Source organism: Rhodamnia argentea, chromosome 6 (genome assembly GCF_020921035.1).
Source record: "Rhodamnia argentea isolate NSW1041297 chromosome 6, ASM2092103v1, whole genome shotgun sequence".
In the NCBI taxonomy this organism is placed as follows: Eukaryota; Viridiplantae; Streptophyta; class Magnoliopsida; order Myrtales; family Myrtaceae; genus Rhodamnia; species Rhodamnia argentea.
The window spans coordinates 16270938-16292773 of NC_063155.1; the positions used below are offsets into that span (position 1 = coordinate 16270938).

General features: G+C 41.3%; 4 protein-coding genes across 4 annotated transcripts; 3 read left to right on the forward strand and 1 right to left on the reverse strand.

The window, feature by feature from the left end:
* The first annotated feature begins 2715 nt into the window (after positions 1–2715).
* On the forward strand, positions 2716–5485 carry LOC115751203 (RNA pseudouridine synthase 1). The gene is made up of 2 exons (XM_030688965.2): positions 2716–3115; positions 4071–5485. Exons 1-2 carry the CDS (start codon positions 2746–2748, stop codon positions 4778–4780), a joined length of 1080 nt encoding a protein of 359 aa, XP_030544825.1. The 5' UTR covers positions 2716–2745; the 3' UTR covers positions 4781–5485.
* Positions 5486–6802: 1317 nt separating this feature from the next.
* Positions 6803–11673, forward strand: LOC115751202 (pyrophosphate-energized vacuolar membrane proton pump-like). Its single transcript, XM_030688964.2, has 8 exons — positions 6803–7365; positions 8426–9000; positions 9112–9491; positions 9586–9672; positions 10056–10386; positions 10528–10938; positions 11092–11151; positions 11279–11673. Exons 1-8 carry the CDS (start codon positions 7137–7139, stop codon positions 11483–11485), a joined length of 2280 nt encoding a protein of 759 aa, XP_030544824.1. The 5' UTR covers positions 6803–7136; the 3' UTR covers positions 11486–11673.
* A 3943-nt stretch (positions 11674–15616) lies between these two features.
* LOC115751241 (calreticulin-like) lies at positions 15617–19649 on the forward strand. Its single transcript, XM_030689018.2, has 14 exons — positions 15617–15796; positions 16821–16928; positions 17043–17235; positions 17357–17615; positions 17689–17745; positions 17837–17884; positions 17988–18074; positions 18147–18204; positions 18314–18381; positions 18470–18565; positions 18650–18697; positions 19093–19122; positions 19204–19314; positions 19418–19649. Exons 1-14 carry the CDS (start codon positions 15691–15693, stop codon positions 19427–19429), a joined length of 1281 nt encoding a protein of 426 aa, XP_030544878.1. The 5' UTR covers positions 15617–15690; the 3' UTR covers positions 19430–19649.
* Positions 19650–19885: 236 nt separating this feature from the next.
* Positions 19886–21323, reverse strand: LOC115751243 (universal stress protein A-like protein). The gene is made up of 4 exons (XM_048280011.1): positions 20906–21323; positions 20692–20798; positions 20464–20582; positions 19886–20185 (listed from the first exon to the last, which is right to left on the reverse strand). The coding sequence occupies exons 1-4, from the start codon at positions 21081–21083 to the stop codon at positions 20092–20094; spliced, it is 498 nt and encodes a 165-aa protein (XP_048135968.1). The 5' UTR covers positions 21084–21323; the 3' UTR covers positions 19886–20091.
* Between the last annotated feature and the right edge of the window lie 513 nt (positions 21324–21836).

Sequence of the window (21836 nt, forward strand, 5' to 3'; positions counted from 1 at the left end):
GAATAACTTCAAGAATTGTTACTGTGCATCAATGATTAAGGAAATTATGCAATATCATAAAAAAAATCATACTTAATTACCAAAGAAATGCAGTAGTAATTAAACTTTGACATTATGATGCAGAGACACTATTCTTGATTAATCCTAAATGCAAATTACTATACGCAATGCATGAATATCATAATCGAGAGTCCTATTTTTAGGCTTAAAGGTCTAATGCCCCATTTCTGTCATGTTTTAATACAGGGTATGATGCAAGGGATATTAAATCAACCTAAAGTTAGACAACAATATAGTATGCACTAAATCATGACTTAAAAGTTTTAAATCTAACCCATTATTCATGTAATTCCTAAACTTACTTTAATTAGAAGTAATCGAGAAAACCCCAAAAGACGATCCACGACCAAGGGAAATGGCAGCCAAGCTTCAAGGGACCGCCGGCTCACAAAGAGAACTGCCAGTGGAGGATTTGAAGGTCAGCAGTGCTCAGGCTTGGCGACGATAATGGAGCCGCGATTGAGGACGAGAACAGAGACTTGCAAGACGTGGGAAAAGTGTGGGAAAAGTGTCAGAAAAGTCTCAAACCTATTATATTTATGTCAATTTAGTCCTAAACCATTTAGTTGTGCTAATTTAATCCTGAACTTTTTGATCTAGAGTCAATTCAGTCCTTCCGGCTAATTTTGGCCATATATTATTAATGTGGACGCCGACCGAACTACGTGGCACAATCGGTTCCGACATAGATTTTTTTTAATAATACTTTAGTAATTTTCGTACTTTTTATAATTTTATTTTTTTTCCTTCCTTTTCTCCTCTTGCTTTTTTCTCTACTTTCCTCCGGCGGCCGGCAAGGGCTGGCCTCACCTCAGCAAGGGTGGCCCTCGCCACCATAGGTGACTGTCGGCCTTGTCGGGGTAAAGGCAACCTTGTCGGCAATGCCCGAGCAAAGGTTGGCCTCGCCCCGGCCTTGGTGATGCCTAGTGATGTGGCCCTGTCCTAGGCGACGCCCAACAAGGCCACCTTGTTCGAGCGAAGTCGTGAAATTTCTTAGTTGCTTTTGTCAGAGCCTTGAATTGTCTTATTTTTTTGTGTATTGTTTGTATGAATCCTCTATTTTTGACCGAATAAGATACTTAAATTAGTGCTAGGTTCAGAGCTCTCTTGATATAAGTAATGGATCTCCTACGACCTGTTTGGTAACTCTTTTATTCTCTGTTTTTCTATTCTTTTGTTCTCCAGAACAGAAAAAGAATAGAAATCCATTTGGTAACATCAGTAAATTTTTCTGTTCTCCGAAATAGAAATTGTTCTGCATTTTTGTTCTTTTCATATTTCGAGAATATAAATTTTGTGCAATTACCATATACATTCTTCTGTTCGAAAACTGTTCCCATGATTAGAATAAATAAAAAATCATCCCTGCTCAGAAATTATTTTCGAGAACAGAAACATTACCATTTGCACCCTCAATTTCCCATTTTAGATCAAACAAATTATGACTTCTATATTCTAGAAAATCAGGATCTCTCTCTCCTACTCCCCATGTGACCAAAAATTTGCATGAATTAGGCCCTATTTGCTTTCCGAATATTATTAAAGAACCGACTTTCTCACTTCAGAACGCCCATTGCACGATGGGGATTTCGGCCACAGTCAGGAAAATTTATGGCTTGGCCATGTTTTATTGATAGTGGGATTAAATGGGCTCATTCTTGAAAATTAAAGTAAGATTTGGGCCTCCCTCCTTACCCATTCAGCACTTTGAACTGGCTCCCAAGCAATTTATGCCTGGACTGATTTAAATGCAATTTATATCGACATACGGTTGAAAATTTATCAGAAAAAAATCTTAAATTTATTAGAATATAACAATTTAATTTTAATTTTTTAATTCATTCCTAAACCTTTTACATTTGCGCCGATTCAGTCTATGGATTTTTTTAAATAGTATTTTAATTTTTATTTTCAATTTAGTTCGAAACCTTTTATTTTTGTTAATCCTTTTCATATCTTTTTCTTTTCTTTTTTGTTAGGGCCGACAAGAGATCGTAGATCACCTGTCGAGGCCCGGCGGCCACCGACGGCCGCTAGAGGCAGCTAGGAGAGGGCTCGCGACCCTCGCCCAGCCGCTTGTGAGGGTTCGTGACCCTCTCCCAATGGCCAGCGATGGCTCCTCTCACCCAGAGTTCGGTTAGGACCGCGAGCCCTTGCGCTAGTGGCTAGCAAGGGCTCGCAGGCTCTCGCATAGTGGCCAGCGACCTCCTATAAGCCCTAATTAAAATATATAAAAAAAAAGATAGGAGACAAGTTATTAAAAAATTAAAGTAAAAATTAAAAAATTCAAACTTTGAGCGCCAATAATGCTACATCGGTTCCAATCGGTCAAAATTGATCAAACGGATTGAATTGGCATAATTACAAAAATACTTAATATTAGAGTGGTAAAAATAAAAATAAACTAAAATGATATAATTGTAATAAATTTTGGACTTTTTTGGTAATTTTTCCCCGTACGGTTGCTAAATGAAAAAGCTTCTAGTGTCCATAATGTAGGTACGAATCACGTCGATGATTTTGTTTTTCAGGGATCGAGATCAATCCCTGATTTTGTCGTGTGATAATTGATTAAATATAATAGTCAGAATTTAGGATTAATAGTTTTTTTTTTTTTTTGGTCAGAGGATTAATAGTATGTTCGACAACAGAAAATCGATCCTTACTAATGAAAGGCAAAAAACGATGCGTTTTAGTCTGTCTGTCACCGCCATCACCACCGCTACCACCACTAAACCCCTCTTCTCCGATCTCTCACCTCGCCTCCGCCGTGCGACCGCCATGTCGCAGTCGCATCCGATTCCCCCAACTGCCACCGAATCTCCGATTAGTTACCCCGTGCCGCTCTCTCCTCCATTGACGCCCTTGTCGAAGCAAGTAGAGCTGGCCAGAGCCATGTCCGCTTCCTCCAAATCGAGCGCCTTCTCGCTCTCGAGGAGTCACGTGGTTTACGAAGACGAGTGGCTCGTCGCCGTGAATAAGCCTCCCGGAGTTTACTGCGAGAGCGTCCTGGCCTCGGCTCCTCGCGTCGTTCTTGGCGATTCTGTCGATTCAGGTAGGTTATCAATAGGCGATTTAGTTTGAGAAGCTGCATCCTATTTCATATTTGTGCAGATTGATAATTCTTTTCACGGTCATCGACCTGCTTAACGCGGTGAACCGGTTGCTGATTAGCTTCATATCGTGGTCGAAATTCTACTTTGTTTGCTGATTCTTGGATGTCAAATGCGAGTTTCCCGAAATTCATTTTCGGGAATGTGTAGTTGCAAAATTCGTAATGGGAAGATAAAGTTCGATTCTATGCTTTAGTTTGGGAAAAGGAAATGCACAACCAGAAACTTTGTAACTTTTACTTAAGTTCAGTTTGATGGCATTGAAGCGGTTCATATAATTTCTTATCCTTTATTTGGGAAGATAGTAGCAATTGCATGTCCTTAGGCTTAATTCTGCTATAAGTTGATGTGGATGTTTTGAATGGTATTGAAGAATCCTACTCCGAAGCATATGAATTGTTGCTGTTTCAGGTGTGGTGATGCATGAGTGAATTTTCAGCTTGATGTCGCTTGGCCTATGTCGGTTAGCTTTGGTAGAGGGTTAAATTTGAACCCAGTTCGTGGCTTTAGCTGATTTTTATTCAGTTCTGGCCATTTTTGATGAGATAGTTGGAGCAGATTTTAAGGCTGATTCAATCTGTCTTTCTCTGTTCAAGGATGTTCTTGTCATAGAGAATGATTACTCCTTGATTCCTGTCTGACTGTGCAGCGTAGCTCTGTCGATTTAAGTTCCTTGAAACGGTTATTGTTGCATGATATGTGCTCAACCTACTTAATTGGTGAATATGGTTAAGATGGAGATCGAATTTATCTTTAACTCTCATAGTTTGAATACTTAGGATGCACCTACATTCTCGATTTCAAGTTATGTCTGAATTCCTTGACAATTGCATCGTGAAGTCGATCAAATGAGTGCCCAGAATCCAATATTGACAGCTTACAGTATTCTGCTGTCAGGGTGCACCGAAGCTGTGCCTGAGCTCCACCTTGCTAATCGACTTGACCGGGACACAAGTGGTATTATGTTAATAACCAAATTGCATAAAGTAGCTTCTAGGCTTGTGAAGGCATTTACTGAGCATAAGGTGAGAAAAACATACATAGCTCTCTGTGTTGGATTAGCGCCGAAGTGGGAAACAATAATCATTCGATCAGGCCATGGTCGGTCAAAGTTTGGAGCTTGGAGAGTCTATGGAGCACCAGACGTGGGACGGACACTGCCAGGTGGGTCTGTGGTCAGGGACATGGAAACATCATTTGAGGTATTGTCTGTGAATGGCCAATTGAAGTCCAAGGAGCCAATTAAGCACGGAAAAGATAACGAAAACATCATAGTAGTTGAAGAGAAATCCTCTATCGGGGATAATGAAACGAAGGATGTAGTTTTGGTGAGAGCATATCCTCGGAGTGGTAGGACGCATCAAATCCGCTTGCATTGCCAGTATCTTGGGATTCCTCTAAGAGGTGATGTGAAATACGAGGGGGTGTATGAGTGGGAAGGGCAAACATATGACTACCACGCTCTTCACGCCGAGAGCTTGTCATTTGAGCACCCAGTAACGGGCGTGCCCCTGATGTTTCAGGCACCTTTACCTGCATGGGCTGCTGAGTGCTGCCCTAATGAGATCCCACCTGCTTTTTCTTCAAATGAAATTCATATGGGATGATTTCTCTAGAAGAAAAACTGACTAGTTTTTTTTTTTTTTTAATTAATTGCACCTGCAAAGGTAGGTTATCTGAGGCAAAGAATTAAGCAATTTGATTATACGCATCCCATCATCTGAAGTTATTCCTCTCCATTTACCTGTCGGAAGATTAATCTCATCGCAGTCCTAGGAACACTGTTCTAGCTGCTCAGCTCTTAATTGTCCAAAACATGAAATATCTCCATTATCTTTGCTTATATGGAGGAGAAACAGCTAGCCTTTTTTGGACAATCTCCAATCAAGTTGGGATCAATTTTACCATAACGTACGGTTAGGATCCCCTTGTATGATTTTTTTCATGTGAACTGAAAGAGAACTTGTAAAGCCGTTGGTAAGTGTACCTTGTGCAACTTCATTGTTCTTTATGTGAAAAGGATTGATACGAACGGGACATTTTTGCTTAGAGAAGGTGATGCTTTGAAACTGTACTGTCTTTTTAATGGAGGACAACGATTTTGATTCAGTGTCTTGAGATATTGTCTCTTACATCATTGTCTTGATGGAGCTTCGTTTTTAATCTCTACCCTAGAGCCTGATTGGGCCAAGGCTTAATTTCCTCTCTAGATGTGTGGTCCATGCAACCAGAAATTTGTGATGCTGCGGCATTCCATTCTTGTTCGTTTCTGCCCATTATTAGATGCTCCGAGTAGATCTTTTGGGTGCTGATTTGACTGCCAGATTCTAACTTTGGAATGTTTCTTGTCGTTCTCTTGAGTAATGGATCCGTGGCGCATTCGTTATGTTACTTCTTTGGTTAATTCTTGGCGGATGAAGAAAAGGTGACCGATTTCGCGCGTCTCCTCAGGGCCATGTGAAATGCCCATCGCGAGCTCATTAGAAATCAAACGATCGAAGGTCGCCGATTAACACAGGTCTTTCACCTGGCAATCTGTTTGATTTTGTGCGTGATTTTGCTTGTTTCATGCAAACTTGAAAGCCCGGAAAACCCGCCGCTTTCAAGTGAGGAATCTTGAAGGTGGGACGCGGCTGTTGAGGTTTCTGCCATCCGACGGGTCTCCATCAATGGCCTTCCTGGATAAGAATGAACTCTTTGAGGCGCTCATTGATCGGGGAGGTTGCAGTGTCCGGTCCATTTCGCGAACTTCCGTCCGTTTCTGGATGATTACAGCTTACCAGCTTCTTTTCGTTCTTACGGACGGGCGAAAATAGTGAATTGATGAAGTACATATGCCTTAAAAGTTTTTCTTCTCATTCAAGAGGGCTTTGACTTTTTCAAATTCGTACGCACGAGAGATCTCCTTGTACAACAAGCGAAATAAATGCTACTTTTAAGAGGATTAAATTCAACTCAGCCATGCCTTATGACGAAATTGACTTTGTTGTGTCTTCTTCAATGTTATAATGAGTTCATGTACATACACACATATATATACACATATATATATTAAAAATAACAAATTGAGTACAAATAATTTATCCTAACAAAGCGAAATGAAAACGGTGTCGACACCGAAGGGTGTTGCCAGGAAATCGTTGTTAATTTGTATTGTATGTCGTATTCTGACCGAACATGGTGTCATTCCATCTTCTTAGGATGTATGCATGTGTCCGTATTTCTCATTCATCTTTTGTCTTCTTGAAGCCATCGCGACTTAATCCACATGAATTGCTTGCTTTCCCACATCGAAGCAACCAACAGTTATATTCTATGCACGAAAGACGAGTGCTAAATCACATTGCAACCAAAAGAGAGAAAGGTCCATTCAACAAAGTCATCCAGTTTTCTCATTAGAAAACGCTAAGAACCCACACCTTCACGCGACTTTCTGCCTCTTCTTTTTGTCCGAATGATGCTGTAGCTGTACAACGAACTTGCCTGGACGCTGCAGCGAGAACGCCGGTTCAAAACTCTTCACCCACCATTATTGTCCAAATAATTTACACTTGCAGTCTGCACATTTTTTTAAAAGGTTCTTGTTGATCGACCTTATCATTCACTGACTTGGCCATATCTTTCTCGCTAAGCTAACCCAATGTGCAGAAGTCAGAGATGACCCAATCATACATCCAATGAATTAAACCTGCCATTCAAACCAACCAAGTGCAAAAGGACAAAAGGAATTGCACCACCTATTAATCAGAACTACCGGTTTCCATTCCATCGGATTCTAGCGGCCATGAAAAGCTTCTGAGATACTTCTGGATAAGCCAGTTCTCAGGATCTGTAGATTCTGCTTTAGAGGCCTAGAGGGTGTGTGCAGAAAGGGTCCTTTTTTTAAGAGCATTCTTTTGAGCTGAATGTGCTGAGAGAGACAGGCTAGAAACTCATTCTGAAAGTTGCTGGGTTTCTCTCAAAATGGCTGTGTTGAGTGAGTCTCTGACGCAGATCCTGATACCTGCTGCCGCCTTGATTGGCATTGGCTTTGCTCTGCTCCAGTGGCTGGTGGTCTCCAAGGTGAAGGTCTCGGCTGATTACGGCAAGAAAGATGGGTACAAGGACAAGCTGATTGAGGATGAAGAGGAGGGTGCTGAGAACGCCGATGCCGTCATCAAGTGCTCCGAGATTCAGAACGCCATTTCTGTCGGTAATGAGCTCTCTCTTTCTCCCTCTCAAGAGAGTTTGGATTATTCGTGAAATAGTAGACTTGTCTTTAGTTAAAGAAATGATCGGATTACGGTGCTTCTGACGTAATGGCTCTTTCCTAACTTGATTACATCATGTAAATTATTTCTGTCTTGTTGTTTTTATGGTCGTCAGCCATGCCCCCTTGAGATGTAGTGAGTTTTTTAACTCCTAAACTGATAAAATTAATATGAAATAACTATTCTCAGTTCTCTTTTTACACCCCAGATGGAGATTGTTATCGCTCAACTTTTGAAGGATATAAGACGCATTTCTTCGATCTTTCGACTTCCCATGCCGACTGATCTGATTTGTTCGTTTCTGTGATGAGGTTACACTCTAGGAATTATTCATCGGACACCTAGTGGCTTTACGGTAATCATTTGTGAAATCTGATTCATTGTGGCAGATCTCGTAGTTATTGAAAGTACATCTGATTCATAAAGAGTTCAGCTTCCACGAAAAGGTGGGAGATGTTGGGACAAAACGTCTGGTTGTGACTATGTCGTTGTCATTATAGAGAGCATTATCTACGTTGCTAATGTCTGCTTGGTCAGTGAGGATCACAAATCGTTCATAAGAAGGACAAGAATAAAACGGAACAGAGCAGTGTCTGAAATATGCAACTGAATCCTCTGATCTATCCTAAAAGTTATATGAAATGAAAGTAGGAAAACGATGATGTCTATTGACATAAGCACGATCAAGAAATGTGTTTTCTTGGGGTCATACAGATAGATCTATATGTATATGTGGGTTACTTAATAATTGCTAATTATATACCAGAGACTACTGGTGGTGGTGATCTGTTTCACACCCTCCTCCGGGAGACTTGTTTGTGAAATATGAGACATTTCTCCGATTCGTGCCATCTATCTTGAAAGCATTTCATGTGTCAACCATTAATAACTTTCTACTCTAGATTCATGTCCTATGGATGCACCCAGTTAATTATTATTTGCTATTCCGATATTTTGCTAACCTATAGTTTCTGCTATTTGATCCGTTTCATACTATTCTAGGGGCGACTTCTTTCCTATTTACCCAGTACAAGTACCTCGGCATCTTCATGGGAGCATTTGCCGTCGTCATTTTCCTCTTCCTTGGTTCAGTCAAGGGGTTCAGCACCCAGAGCGAACCCTGCACTTACAATCCAGGAAACCTCTGCAAACCAGCTCTGGCCAATGCAATGTTCAGCACCATCGCCTTTTTGCTTGGCGCGCTCACCTCCGTGCTCTCAGGTTTTCTTGGCATGAAGATTGCAACATATGCGAATGCGAGAACCACATTAGAAGCGAGGAAAGGTGTTGGAAAGGCATTCATTACAGCTTTCCGCTCAGGTGCCGTGATGGGATTTCTTCTTGCTGCGAATGGTCTTTTGGTTCTTTATGTTTCCATTAATCTGTTTAAGCTGTACTATGGGGACGACTGGGAGGGACTTTATGAATCCATCACGGGCTATGGTCTTGGGGGTTCTTCAATGGCACTTTTTGGAAGAGTTGGTGGTGGCATATACACGAAAGCAGCTGATGTGGGTGCCGACCTTGTTGGGAAAGTTGAAAAGAACATCCCTGAAGATGACCCGAGAAACCCAGCTGTAATCTACCTTCTCTTGCTCTTTTAGATACCATTTAGCTGGTACTCGATATGTAGAACTGTTTTTTCTTGACATCTTCATGTTACTAAGCCTCAAGACGAACCTTTGCAGGTCATTGCTGATAATGTGGGTGACAATGTGGGGGACATTGCTGGGATGGGTTCCGATCTATTCGGTTCTTATGCAGAGTCATCTTGCGCTGCACTTTTTGTTGCCTCCATTTCATCCTTTGGGATAAGCCATGACTACTCAGCCATGTCTTATCCTCTGACCATAAGCGCAATGGGCATTGTAATTTGCTTGATAACTACACTTTTTGCTACCGACCTTGGTGAGATTAGACAAGTGAGCGAGATCGAGCCGACGCTAAAGCGCCAACTTTTGATCTCAACCATCTTGATGACTGCTGGCATCGCCGTGGTCAGCTTCTTCGCTTTACCATCTGAGTTTACTCTCTTCAACTTTGGTACCGAGAAGGCTGTAAAGAACTGGTATGCTTCCTTCTACTTGAAATACCATAACAAAAATTTGAGTTCTTTGCCCTTCTTTTATGTCCGTAGCGCTTACATGGTTATATGCATGCAGGCACCTCTTCTTCTGCGTGTCGATCGGCCTGTGGGCTGGGCTAGTCATCGGATATACCACCGAGTACTACACAAGCAATGCTTACAGGCATGTTTCCTTAAATTAATGCTAACCTGCTGGTTGCAAAAGCAATCTGATTCATTCAATACATGGTCTGTAACTTAAGCAATGAATTTGAGTTTATCTATATTAACCAATTCCAAATTTGATGTAAGAAATGGTCCAAAATAGTTGCAACTGTTTACTTTTGGCGGAGAGTCATTTGTTGTGATCAAGAGAAACTGTGAAGTGGTTTCAATTGCTTGAATATACCATGTTACCATATGCAGTGTCCATTGAATTTATGAGAGCTTTTCTAATATCCTACAAATTTGTCACTAACATATTGAAAGAATCAACAATTTACGTGCATGTTCGAAACCGGAGTTTACTTCAATGCTAAATGGGTTAGTATCCCATGTTTTATGCAGTCCGGTCCAGGATGTAGCCGATTCTTGCAGGACTGGTGCTGCGACAAACGTGATATTTGGCTTAGCTCTCGGATACAAATCTGTCATCATTCCCATATTTGCTATAGCCATCGCCATCTACATCAGCTTCAGTTTGGCTGCAATGTACGGAATCGCCGTCGCCGCATTGGGAATGCTCAGTACAATCGCCACCGGTCTCGCTATTGACGCCTATGGACCTATTAGTGACAACGCGGGCGGTATCGCGGAAATGTCCGGAATGAGCCACAAGATACGCGAGCGAACAGATGCTCTAGATGCTGCAGGAAACACCACAGCTGCAATTGGCAAGGTGAATAGTCATCCGAATGTGACATGAGCAAATTCTCCCGCACACAGCATGAATAGTCTTAAGCTTCTAATGTTCACATTGCCCTGTTCTTCTTCATGTCCTAAGAAAAGTTTTCTGGCATTGATTGCCTTTATAAAATAGGGCTTTGCTATCGGATCAGCTGCTCTTGTCTCTCTTGCCTTGTTCGGCGCCTTTGTAAGCAGAGCAGGCATCAAGACCGTGGATGTGCTCACACCAAAGGTCTTCATAGGGCTCATTGTGGGCGCCATGCTTCCCTACTGGTTCTCTGCCATGACAATGAAGAGCGTTGGAAGTGCTGCTTTGAAAATGGTCGAAGAGGTCAGGCGCCAATTCAATACAATCCCAGGGCTCATGGAAGGAAGAGTGAAACCGGACTATGCCAACTGTGTCAAGATCTCTACCGACGCTTCGCTGAGAGAAATGATCCCTCCCGGCGCTTTGGTCATGCTCACCCCACTCATCGCCGGAACCTTATTCGGTGTGGAGACTCTCGCAGGAGTTCTCGCCGGTTCACTTGTTTCGGGTGTGCAGGTACATATCGAATTCCAGTGTCTTAAACTGTGAATCTTTACATAGGACTTTGGTCCTCTTTTGTCTAGGTTTAGATACTTGAATTGTTGGTTTTACCAAAATCTGACTCCGCAATTGTTCTTGACAAACTTTTTGAATTGGTTTTCTTCATAGATTGCTATTTCAGCTTCCAATACTGGTGGAGCATGGGACAATGCTAAGAAATACATAGAGGCAAGTTCTCGACTGTCTAGAATTCAAGCTCTTTTCCGCATAGCATGCACGTATAGGACACTTCGATCAAGTATAGATTCTATCAAAAATCGCATATCTTTACCTGCTTCCAATAAAATTGTTGCAGGCCGGGGCATCCGAGCATGCGAAATCGCTTGGTCCCAAGGGGTCCGACGCGCACAAAGCCGCTGTCATCGGCGACACGATCGGCGACCCGCTCAAGGACACGTCGGGTCCTTCGCTCAACATACTGATCAAGCTCATGGCAGTCGAGTCGCTGGTGTTCGCTCCGTTCTTCGCGGCCCACGGGGGGTTGCTGTTCAAGCTGCTGTGAGTTGGCAGCATCACTTCACTTGGCTGTCTGAGGTTCATATATATTTTTGGAATGGAGTGTATAATGAGCTAGGCCACCACCCTGTAACTAGAAAACTTCATCTGTAATTGGTGCACCTGATTTATCATGAATTGGCAAACCCATCACCCTTATGTATTCAAAGAAAAAGAATAAGCAAGTCTATCAGCTTGTCTCTGTTGATGGAAGTTCAGTGCTTGCTTGTCTTGAAAGTTCTGTGTGTCCTTGTTTTGCTTGATTTTGTTAACTAGTTAGGCCATTTCAGTCCCCAACTCAGATTTATATAGTCTAGTCGAGTACACTTACTTAGGCTTCGTTTGTTTCGCCGAAAATGAACGATTTCAAGAATATATTCTTGAAAATAAAGATATGAAAAATGAATAACAAAACATATTTGCATCGTCCAAAGAAACGTTTAGATATAAAGAAAACATTCTTAATTGACTAATTATTTCAAGTGATACAAGCAATTATTTTTAGAAAAATATTCTTCAAATTAGTTGATTTCCCTCGGACAAACGGGGCCTTAAAAGGAGTGTAATCGATTTATTCTTAACTTAAGAGGACAAATGCTTCTAATTTTCGTTCTTTTAGAGCGCGTATGGTAACGTTTCTGTTCCCGGGAATAATTTATGAGCAAAAGAAATTTTCTGATTCTATTCTCGGAGATAGTTTGTGAGAACAAAAAATCAATTAACGTACACAAAGGAGTTTCTGTTCTTTTTATGACCCGAGAATAAAAGGATAAAAAAAATAGAGAATCGAAAACGTTACCAAGGGATTGGATCCCGCTCAGAGGATCGACATTTTCTTTAGCATTCGTGATTTCCCTGATTACAATTATTTACATGATACATGTCATTTTGCAACTTTTCTTTGGAGAACGCGATTCCCTTTTCTTGTCAGGTCCTAAGATTCGGAATATTCTTTTCGAAAATAGCAATAAAAACATCATAAATTTATTGTCTTGATTCCAATTTGGTGCTAAAATTTATATTGAATCAATTTAGTCCTAAATATTTTATATTTGTGCCATTTTAGTTCATTCAGCAAATTTCGACCAAAAATCGATTATGTGGATGCCGGCTATCCTACGTGATATGACCAACATTGACATGGATATTTTTCAGTAATATTTTGAAGTTTAAAATTTATCTGATTTTTTCTTTTTGGTTTCATTCTTTAGTCTCCTTTTCAGCTGAGGGCCGAGACGATGCCCTCGCCTGATTTGGGTGTTGCAGCTCTCACCCAGGCCCGGTGAGGGTCACGACTTCCTAGCTAGCCCTTGCTAGCTATAGTGAGAGCTTGCGAGCCCTCGCTTATTGGCTGGTGAAGGCGTTGCAAGCCTTGCCCGTAGCCAGCGAGGGTTGCCAACGGCCTTTAGCAAAAAAAAAAAAAAAGTAAAGAACTAAAAAGAAAAGAAAAACAAAAAAATAATCAGAAATTAAAAAATTTGAAATTAAACTATTATTAAAAATATCCACTTTAGTACCGGTCAACAGCCATGCCACGTAGGACGGCCAGCGTATAGTTAGAGATTTTCAGCCAAAATTGGTCGGATGGGATGAATTGGCACGAATATAAAAAGTTTACAGTGAAAAGAGCAATTTTCCTTTATCTATATACGTGTAAAATCTATTGGTCATAGGATGCGCAATATTTCACAAAAAGAGTAATCCTAAGTCAACTAAAAATTTCATTTGTGGAACTGGTAGAAAAACATCTAAATGATCGGGACTTTTGTTTACACTTTCCACTTAGTACATAATTTTTGTAATCTAATAATTCTCCTTCCCCGCCATTACTGTCCTCAATCAAAGGTTAAGTTCGATCGCATCTGCATCCAAAACTCTTCTCCGACAACGGCAAGTGACGGCAGAAACCTGATTCCAACGGAACAAATCCGACAGACCGCGTCCTCGCTCTTTTCATTACAATGATCCCCGCCGAACGCCTGATCGAACCACAGAAAGCACTCGCGGGCGACAGCAAGTAGCTCCCCTCAATTTGGCTAAGATGTGGCCTCCCATCATAGACTTCGAGCTGGATCAGCACTTGCATTCAACTTTGGTATCAGTTTTGAGTGAAAGTGACCGACCCATGTAATGTTAGCCTAGAAAATGACCATGGAGTGCCTTCCAATTCAAGCATTCCCCACACATGCAAAAAGGCCAAGCAGATGCAATCAAGAGATATGAGTGATTGGCTTGACTCTCAAGCTGTACATTATTATTATTATACATGAAGTTGGTGGATGATTGATGATTCCCTTTGTAACCACCAGCATATTCCCTCAAGACTTCTTTGTTCTTTGGCTATCCTAAGAGCCCATTCCGATGTAGAAGCTTCTTCTTCTTCTTTAAGGCTCCGCTTATTTTACGAAAAATAATTTTCAGAATTTTTTTTGTTTGAATATTTCGGCATTTTGTTCTAAAAAAATAAACTAATCATGAAAAACATCCACCATCCGTAACAAAACACCTTTAAAAGTTGAGTAAATGATTTCGAAAATATTTTCCTCCATCTTTCTTTTCTCCCCTCGTTCATACTCATTTTTTTTTATTTTTCTTTCTTTTTTTCCTTTTATTTTTCTCTTCTTTCTTCTTTTGCCAGTTGCTGGCCCTAGGTGAGGATGCGATGCTCAATCTTGCCTAGCCTCGGTGGCCTTGGGCAAGCTCGTCCTTGGCTTGTGACGATTGGCAGAGAAAGAGAAAGAGAAAAAGAAAAGAAAAGAACTAAATAAAATATTATTAAAAGTACGATTTTTGTCCAAAATTACAAAAATTGTTCACGTTAGCACCGAACGTACCACGTAGGACGATTGGATCCACGTAAGCAATTTTCCAACAAACGACCATGCAGAAAATCAAATAAAATTTTCCTTACTAAACTATAGACAATGTTTCACAATTCATTTCATGTCTCCCAACACTGGAAAATACTTTCATTTTCCTGAAAATGACTTTGCTGGAAAATACTTTTCAAAAACATTACATTTTTTGCGAAACAAACAAAGTTTTGCGTGCAAAACCACTCACGCATTCTGCATGAATTCCATGAATCGCTCGACGGGTTGGACAATTTCTCACAACCCATCAACCTATCATCTTCACCAAATTCATAATTCGGGACATATTTTCTACTTTTTAGAATTCGCATCTTGAGCTAGAGATAGGAACTTTGAATGCGAATATTAGGGGAAAGAAAATAAATGGACAGAGAAAGAGAAAACTGCTTCAAGATGGAAATCGGTTTAGGGAAAGAATTCGAACGAGCATAGAACGAGAGAGATTTAGATTCAAATTCAAAGCACGCCGGAGATTTACATGGTTAGAGCTTTATCTTATTTGGTTGGGAAGGATAGAGATTGATTCAAATTAAACTAAATGTCGCGTGGATGCAATATCTAGGAGCAAAGAAATGACAAAGAATATAAATGTGTGACAATTTAAAAGATCGGGTTTAATCGAGCAACATATGCTTTATTTTTCTGTCGCGATTTAATTTGTCGGGTCTAATCCAACGACATAACCATATCGTGCTAAGACTCGACGATATTATTGATTCAAAGCTGAGAAATGTCCTCTCATCGGATATACTGTGAATCAGCATGAAGTCAAAGGAAGATCTCCATGATTATCCAACTCTTAAAAAGCGTTAGAGGCACTTGAAAAAATTTAGAAAGTCAACAATGTCCTCGTTCGATCAAAAAACAAAAACAATGTCCTCGTAACTTTTATTTTTCTCCTTCTTTGAGGGGCTGAAATGAAAAATTCCCATAACGAATGGTGCTAAAATTGGAAAAAAAAAAAGTAAAAGTCAATTTAAATTCCCTGTGATCTTTTTTTTCTCTTTAAACTTTCTACTCTAAAGAATATGATCAACAGGTGCAGATAAGGCCCGGGGGGGAGGGCCTTTGAGTCATTGCGCATGCCATTCACGCTGGCCACTCCCGACACGCCACGTCATCCCAATGACGGCCGTCGATGACATGGCGCGCTCCCATTGGCCGATCCGACCTGCTCGCACGTCGACGACGTCGCTCCGCCTTCGAAACCTGCTGCGAACGAAACTCTCTCGATTATTATTTTACTTTCAACGTGAAAACCAATGGAGAAAGCCGCTATTTAGCCCTCGCTCCTTTTTCATTTTCAGGGCACAGTCTCTCTCTCCCTCTCTAGAAATCCATGGCGATGGCGAGGTCGAAGGGCCGCCAGCTGCTTCTCGCTCTCGCGCTCTCTTCTCTGGTCGCGATCGCCTCCGCCACGGTCTTCTTCGAAGAGCGCTTCGAAGGTGAGAGAGCTCGTGCATTCTCCCTCGTCCTTGCATTGCACTTATTGGTAGTTTTGTGCTTCGTATCGTGAAATTAGGCTTCTGAGTTTGGCTTTTGCCGTCTTTTGCGGCAATTGGCGTGCGTTCGCGAACTGTTGTTGGCGTTGTTGGAAGTGCTAGCGCGAGATCTGATAGGTTAAGGCTGGTATGTGGCTTGAGCGGTGAAGTCACTGGTCGAGCTCGGGTTCTGTCGACTAGATCTGTGAGAGTGTGGAGATCTTGGTGTGGTGAGGTTTGTATCAACTGAGTTTCGCGCTTAATTTGATCTCGATGATCTTTTGACGGGGTAACCTAGAACATTTCAGTATGATTGAGATAGAGTGGCTGTGTGGTTGTTGACTTCTCTCCTTCGAAAGTTCATCTACGCAATGGTGTAGTTCTGTCGCGAGATCCTTCTGTTGACTATTTGATGTAGGTGTCGTATGTTGGGAAAATCCGTTCTAATGGTTGCTAAAGTGGTGCACAAGACTGACATTTGATTTTACTGGTGATTTGAGAATTGATACGGACTGTAGTATGAATACGTCAATGTCAGCCGAAATTAGCAGTTCTTGTCGAGTGCCCTCCGACTATGGGAATTCCATACCAATGAGCTTACAGCAGAGCTTTTGAGTTCACATGCTACTTATTATCATTTGCATAGCTTCAAGTTATTTTGTTTTTCCTTTATGAGTGAGCTCTCAACCAAAACAGGACGGTGTTAAGAAATTCAGAATACTGATTGGAATGTAAAACGAAACTGAGATATATATCGCAATGCAGTCCGGGGTTTTCCCTAGCTGTTGGCAGATGATTAGGGATTCATTAAAGTCAGAGAGGAGGAGCTTTCAAACTTGTTTTTTTTCCCCTGTGATTTGAAAATGTAAAACTAGAAAGACGTAGGTTATATCTCATTCAGATAATGCATATTCTTTGCAATTGCAGTAAGATTTTTCTTTGTACTTATCCTCCTCCATTTGTCTGCATGTCTGGTTATCCACAAAAGATGGATGGGAGACTCGATGGGTTAAATCTGATTGGAAGAAAGATGAGAACATGGCCGGAGAGTGGAACTATACGTCTGGTAAATGGAATGGAGGTCCTGATGACAAAGGTACTTCGAAATCAACTTTTCCTTAAATGGACTTTTCATGCTTGATATTTATTTTCATTATTTTATTGTTCTTATGGATTACTTTTAGCAGTAATCTCTCATTGCTTTCTGCAGGTATCCAAACAAGTGAAGACTATCGGTTCTACGCTATATCAGCTGAGTACCCCGAATTCAGCAACAAGGATAAGACTCTAGTCTTCCAGTTTTCTGTAAAACATGAACAGAAACTTGATTGTGGTGGTGGGTACATGAAGCTACTCAGTGGGGAGGTTGATCAGAAAAAGTTTGGTGGTGACACCCCATACAGGTTTTACACTAGAGCGGATTGCATAATCATTTTGTGTTCTATTTGTTCGATTTCTCGCTGTCCGGTTAATTGAATGTCCTCTGTTTTGTGCTTATTTATTGGGTTGTTATGTTCAATGCAGCATTATGTTTGGACCAGATATCTGTGGCTACAGTACCAAGAAAGTTCATGCTATTCTCACTTATAATGGATCTAATCACCTGATCAAAAAGGACGTTCCTTGTGAGACAGATCAGCTTACTCATGTTTATACTTTTGTCCTTCGTCCTGATGCTACCTATACTATCTTGGTTGACAATGTTGAGAAACAATCCGGTAGCTTGTACTCTGACTGGGATCTTCTTCCCCCAAAGCAGATCAAAGATCCTGAGGCGAAGAAAGTAAGCTGTTTACTGAATGCTCTGGTTAGTTTTCATTGGGCTATATAATGACCTACCTGGCTAATGTTGGCAGCCTGAAGACTGGGAGGACAAAGAGTACATTCCTGATCCTGAAGACAAGAAGCCAGAGGTATTGATCCTTCATTCCTTAACACTGCTAACCCCTTAAATGCAATATTCCCTGCAATTCTTTTCAAATGACATTGTGCATGTGACTACAGGGGTACGATGACATCCTGAAAGAAATACCAGATCCTGATGCCAAGAAGGTAAACCTGCTGAATGATGATTCTGATTTGAAGCTGATCTTCTACTATGCTTTGATGAAATTGATATAGACTAGTTAGTGACTAATCAAGATCATGATTTCAGCCTGAAGACTGGGATGATGAGGAGGATGGTGAGTGGACTGCCCCGACCATGGCCAATCCTGAATACAAGGGTCCATGGGAGCCAAAGGTATGAAATGTTCTTGTGAGTCATATTTCTGGACTGCATTAAGAAATTCTCTTGATCGTGCATGTTTTGCAGAAAATTAAGAATCCCAACTACAAGGGGAAGTGGAAGGCACCAATGATTGATAACCCAGGTTCGTAATCGCTACTTCCTTTCTAAAGCTTAGATATGCATCAATGGTATTCTTTTGTTTGCTCTTGTTTGAAAGTTCTTCGAATTCTAATCTTTTGCACTTTTTATAGACTTCAAAGATGACCCGGAGCTTTATGTTTTCCCCAACTTGAAGTATGTTGGGATTGAACTATGGCAGGTACATTGTCTGTGACCGTGATATGTTATATTTGCTAACAGTGTTCCAGGAGCTCAAACTTCTTTTTACTAAATGCTTGATTTGTCAGGTCAAATCTGGAACCTTGTTCGATAATGTCTTGATATGTGATGATCCTGAGTATGCCAAGAAGGTTGCTGGAGAAACATGGGGCAAGAACAAGGATGTATGTGGTTTCACTGTTTTTAACTTGTACTTATTGAAATAGTACGAGTATAGACTATTTATGGTCTTCATTTTTTCTTTGCAGGCTGAGAAGGCAGCATTTGACGAGGCTGAGAAGAAAAGAGAGGAAGAGGTAACATAGAGCTGTTATAACTCAATACTTTTTGGGAAGTTGAAGCAATAGTAGAAGTTTTAAGATTAAGTTGCTTCATTTGTTAGTGCTACCTGAATTATCTGACAATACTTTCACAAACAAGCATGTGAAGTTATATTGAAAATCATTGAGTTGACAGGACATCACTCTGCATTTGTTCCTGTGATGCTGGGTATTATCCGTATGCATATTTTTTCCTGCATAGCTTAGGGTTCTTCACCAGACCTGTAATGTACTTGTGTATGTGTGTGCACGTGCCCGTGTTTGCGCGCTTGAGAGAGAGAGAGAGAGAGAGAGAGAGAGAGAGAGAGAGAGATGTCATATTTCCATTGGTTTGTTCCCCTTTTTCTGACTTCTGTTTATCCCTTTTCCAGGAAGCCAAGGATGAGCCAGTAGATTCTGACGTAAGCATTTTATTCCTGCTTGTTAAAGATTCCTGATGCTATTTATTTGGACGTTTCTAACCATGCACATCTTTTTTCCAGATTGAGGATGAAGATGATGATGCCGATGCTGACGATGCTGAAGACGATTCTGATTCCGAAATCAAAGCAGATGAGAGTGCTGAGTCTGCTGACTCCAAGGACGAAGCAAAGGTATTAATTCTTCACTCGACATGGTCAGGAACTTAGTTTTGCTGCACCTTTTTTTCGTGTTTTTCACATTCACTCATCTTCATCATTTTTTTGCTTTTCCCAGGATGAGTTGTAGAGAGGCAGAGCAATAAAGCTGACCAGTTGGGTTCGACATAAGCCTGGTGCCTGAAATTTTTTTTCTTTTCTATCTTGACAGTATAGATGTAGGGACATTTCTTTAGAGAGGGAGAGAAATGTAGGGGGCTGCTCCCAAGACCGAGTTACTGATTTGCATCTATATCCTTTTTGACTGATTGAGTTTTTAGAGCAAAGGAGAATGTCCATTTTCGTGAACAGTCACGCTCGTTAAAATAGGCTGGATCTGCTGCATATGGTTTTAGATAATGTCATCGTTTCCTATCGTTCTTCTGTCTTTCTTTTGGTCAGTCTCCATGCTCAATTCACATCAGTTTACTAATTTCTGCAATCTGCGAACCGCAACCTTCGCATTCTTCTGCATGTTTTCGGTACTCCTCTTTGTTGCCAAGAGATTTAACTTGGATATACGCCGCCTGATGATTAGGTCAAGCACCACCAAATCCATTTCATGAACAAATTCTACTAAGAAAAACCAATCCATGTTACAAGTCATAAACTCATCAAGAATGTGCATCTCGGTATGAGGACACAAGTGGCACGTGGGCAATGTAGGAGTATACACAATGAAACTTGACAAAGCACCCGAAGACAAGCGTGGGACCAGGACACAACACGAGCACCAACTTAGCAGATTGAGTTTCAGTTGTTCCCGCTGGATTTGGGCCTCTTCACCACTAGCACAGGACACTTCACATTCTGAGCGCAGTGGTGGCTCACGCTCCCTAGAAAGGCCCTGCCACATTTCACTAATCCCAACTGAGCATCGATTAAGAGACCGAACCTTGTTATATTCTATCACTTCGAATAAGTCATTAAATCGTCAACCCAATCGCTCCAAGACTTACTGATGGAATCTCAAGATAAGAGTGCACACATAATACATGCCTTCTCTCCAAATTTATCAATTACCAGAGTCGTTTTAAGGAGTTTTGAGTAATTTAAAGGAGAACGAGAAACGGGTATTTGAAGTACCTCTTGATATTCGACCCAAAAAAAAAAAAAAAATAGTACCTCTTGATAAGGCCGTAACCATGGCTTCCCATCACCAGAACATCAGGCACCAACTCCTGTGCCACGCGGCAGATCACATCTCTTGCATCCCCATTCTCGACTCTCGTCTCCACCTCAACCTGCCCCCCAAAACAAAAGCACCCCCGCCCAGGTCAACAAAGCCCACTGATCCTCAGATGTCTCTCTTATTGAAGATTACTAAATTTAATGCCCAGATTAGGAACTCACCTCACCAAAATCCTGGCAGATCTTCGTAGCCTTGGCCATAACGCAGTCGGCCATTTCGTTGTTGCACCTCTCCATGGTGGCCACTACGTCCGACGAAAACAAGTACCCTGTAAACAGAACCAAAAAGGAAAATATAAAAATAAAATAAGAAGTTGGAAGCCAATCTTAGGTCTCGGAAGCAAAAGAAGACGACCGTCTCGACCCTTGTTCTTACCTGTGCCGTCGAGGGACGAGTAGGCAGAACGAAGAGGCTTCGCGTAGAGGAGGACGAGGGTGTCTCTGGAGTTGTCGGAAACGAGGTTGCTGAGACACCACGACAAGGCGTACATGCTCTCCTCGCCCCCGTCCACAGCCACCAGTATCTTCCTCTCTTTAACTACGGTCTCAGCCATCCCCCCCTCTCAAGAACACCAAGAAAACAAGAAAATGCTCTCTCTCTCTCTCTTCTTGGTACGATGTATGAACAGAACGACGAACGAATATGATGTGTTGCTCGATTCAAGGTCTAGGCTCTATATATGTTATCTATTGGCTTTGTGCTGTTTAAGAGCAGATTGAGGTGAAGGGGCTTTTCCGGTTTCGACTGTCAGTGGTTTTCATTTTGGAAGACGGTGGGCTCTCCTGTTTCCCATTTTTCTGATGACTGGAAATAAGAGAAGAATGATATAATTAAGAAGCTGAACCGTTCTTTTTTTATTTTATTTTATGTTTTCTTGATTGGGAATTTTGCTGGATAAGCTCCGAATGACGTGTCTTGAGGATTTCGACCAACCGTGCCGGTCAAACCTAATGACACCAGAATTTGGATTCAATGGACCAATTCTATGTTCTCTTTTCTCTAGACCTATGGAATATCGAGTTTGATGAGAGAGAGAGATACATCTCGTGCAAATTTTTTTGAGCTCTAGATCTAACTAGAAATAAATTTTTTTCTATTTCTATTCCCTAGACGAATTTCTAAGTAGAGACACACATTTGACAACGACACAAAAATATTTATTCTTGGAATAGAAATTTGTTTGATAACAACATAAAATTTTTACGGTTGGGTGACCGGCGAACGGCGATAGAGACACGAGAGAGGTGACGGGCTGTTGATGACGAGGGCACGAGAGAGGCGACCGACGATCGGCGAATGGCGATAG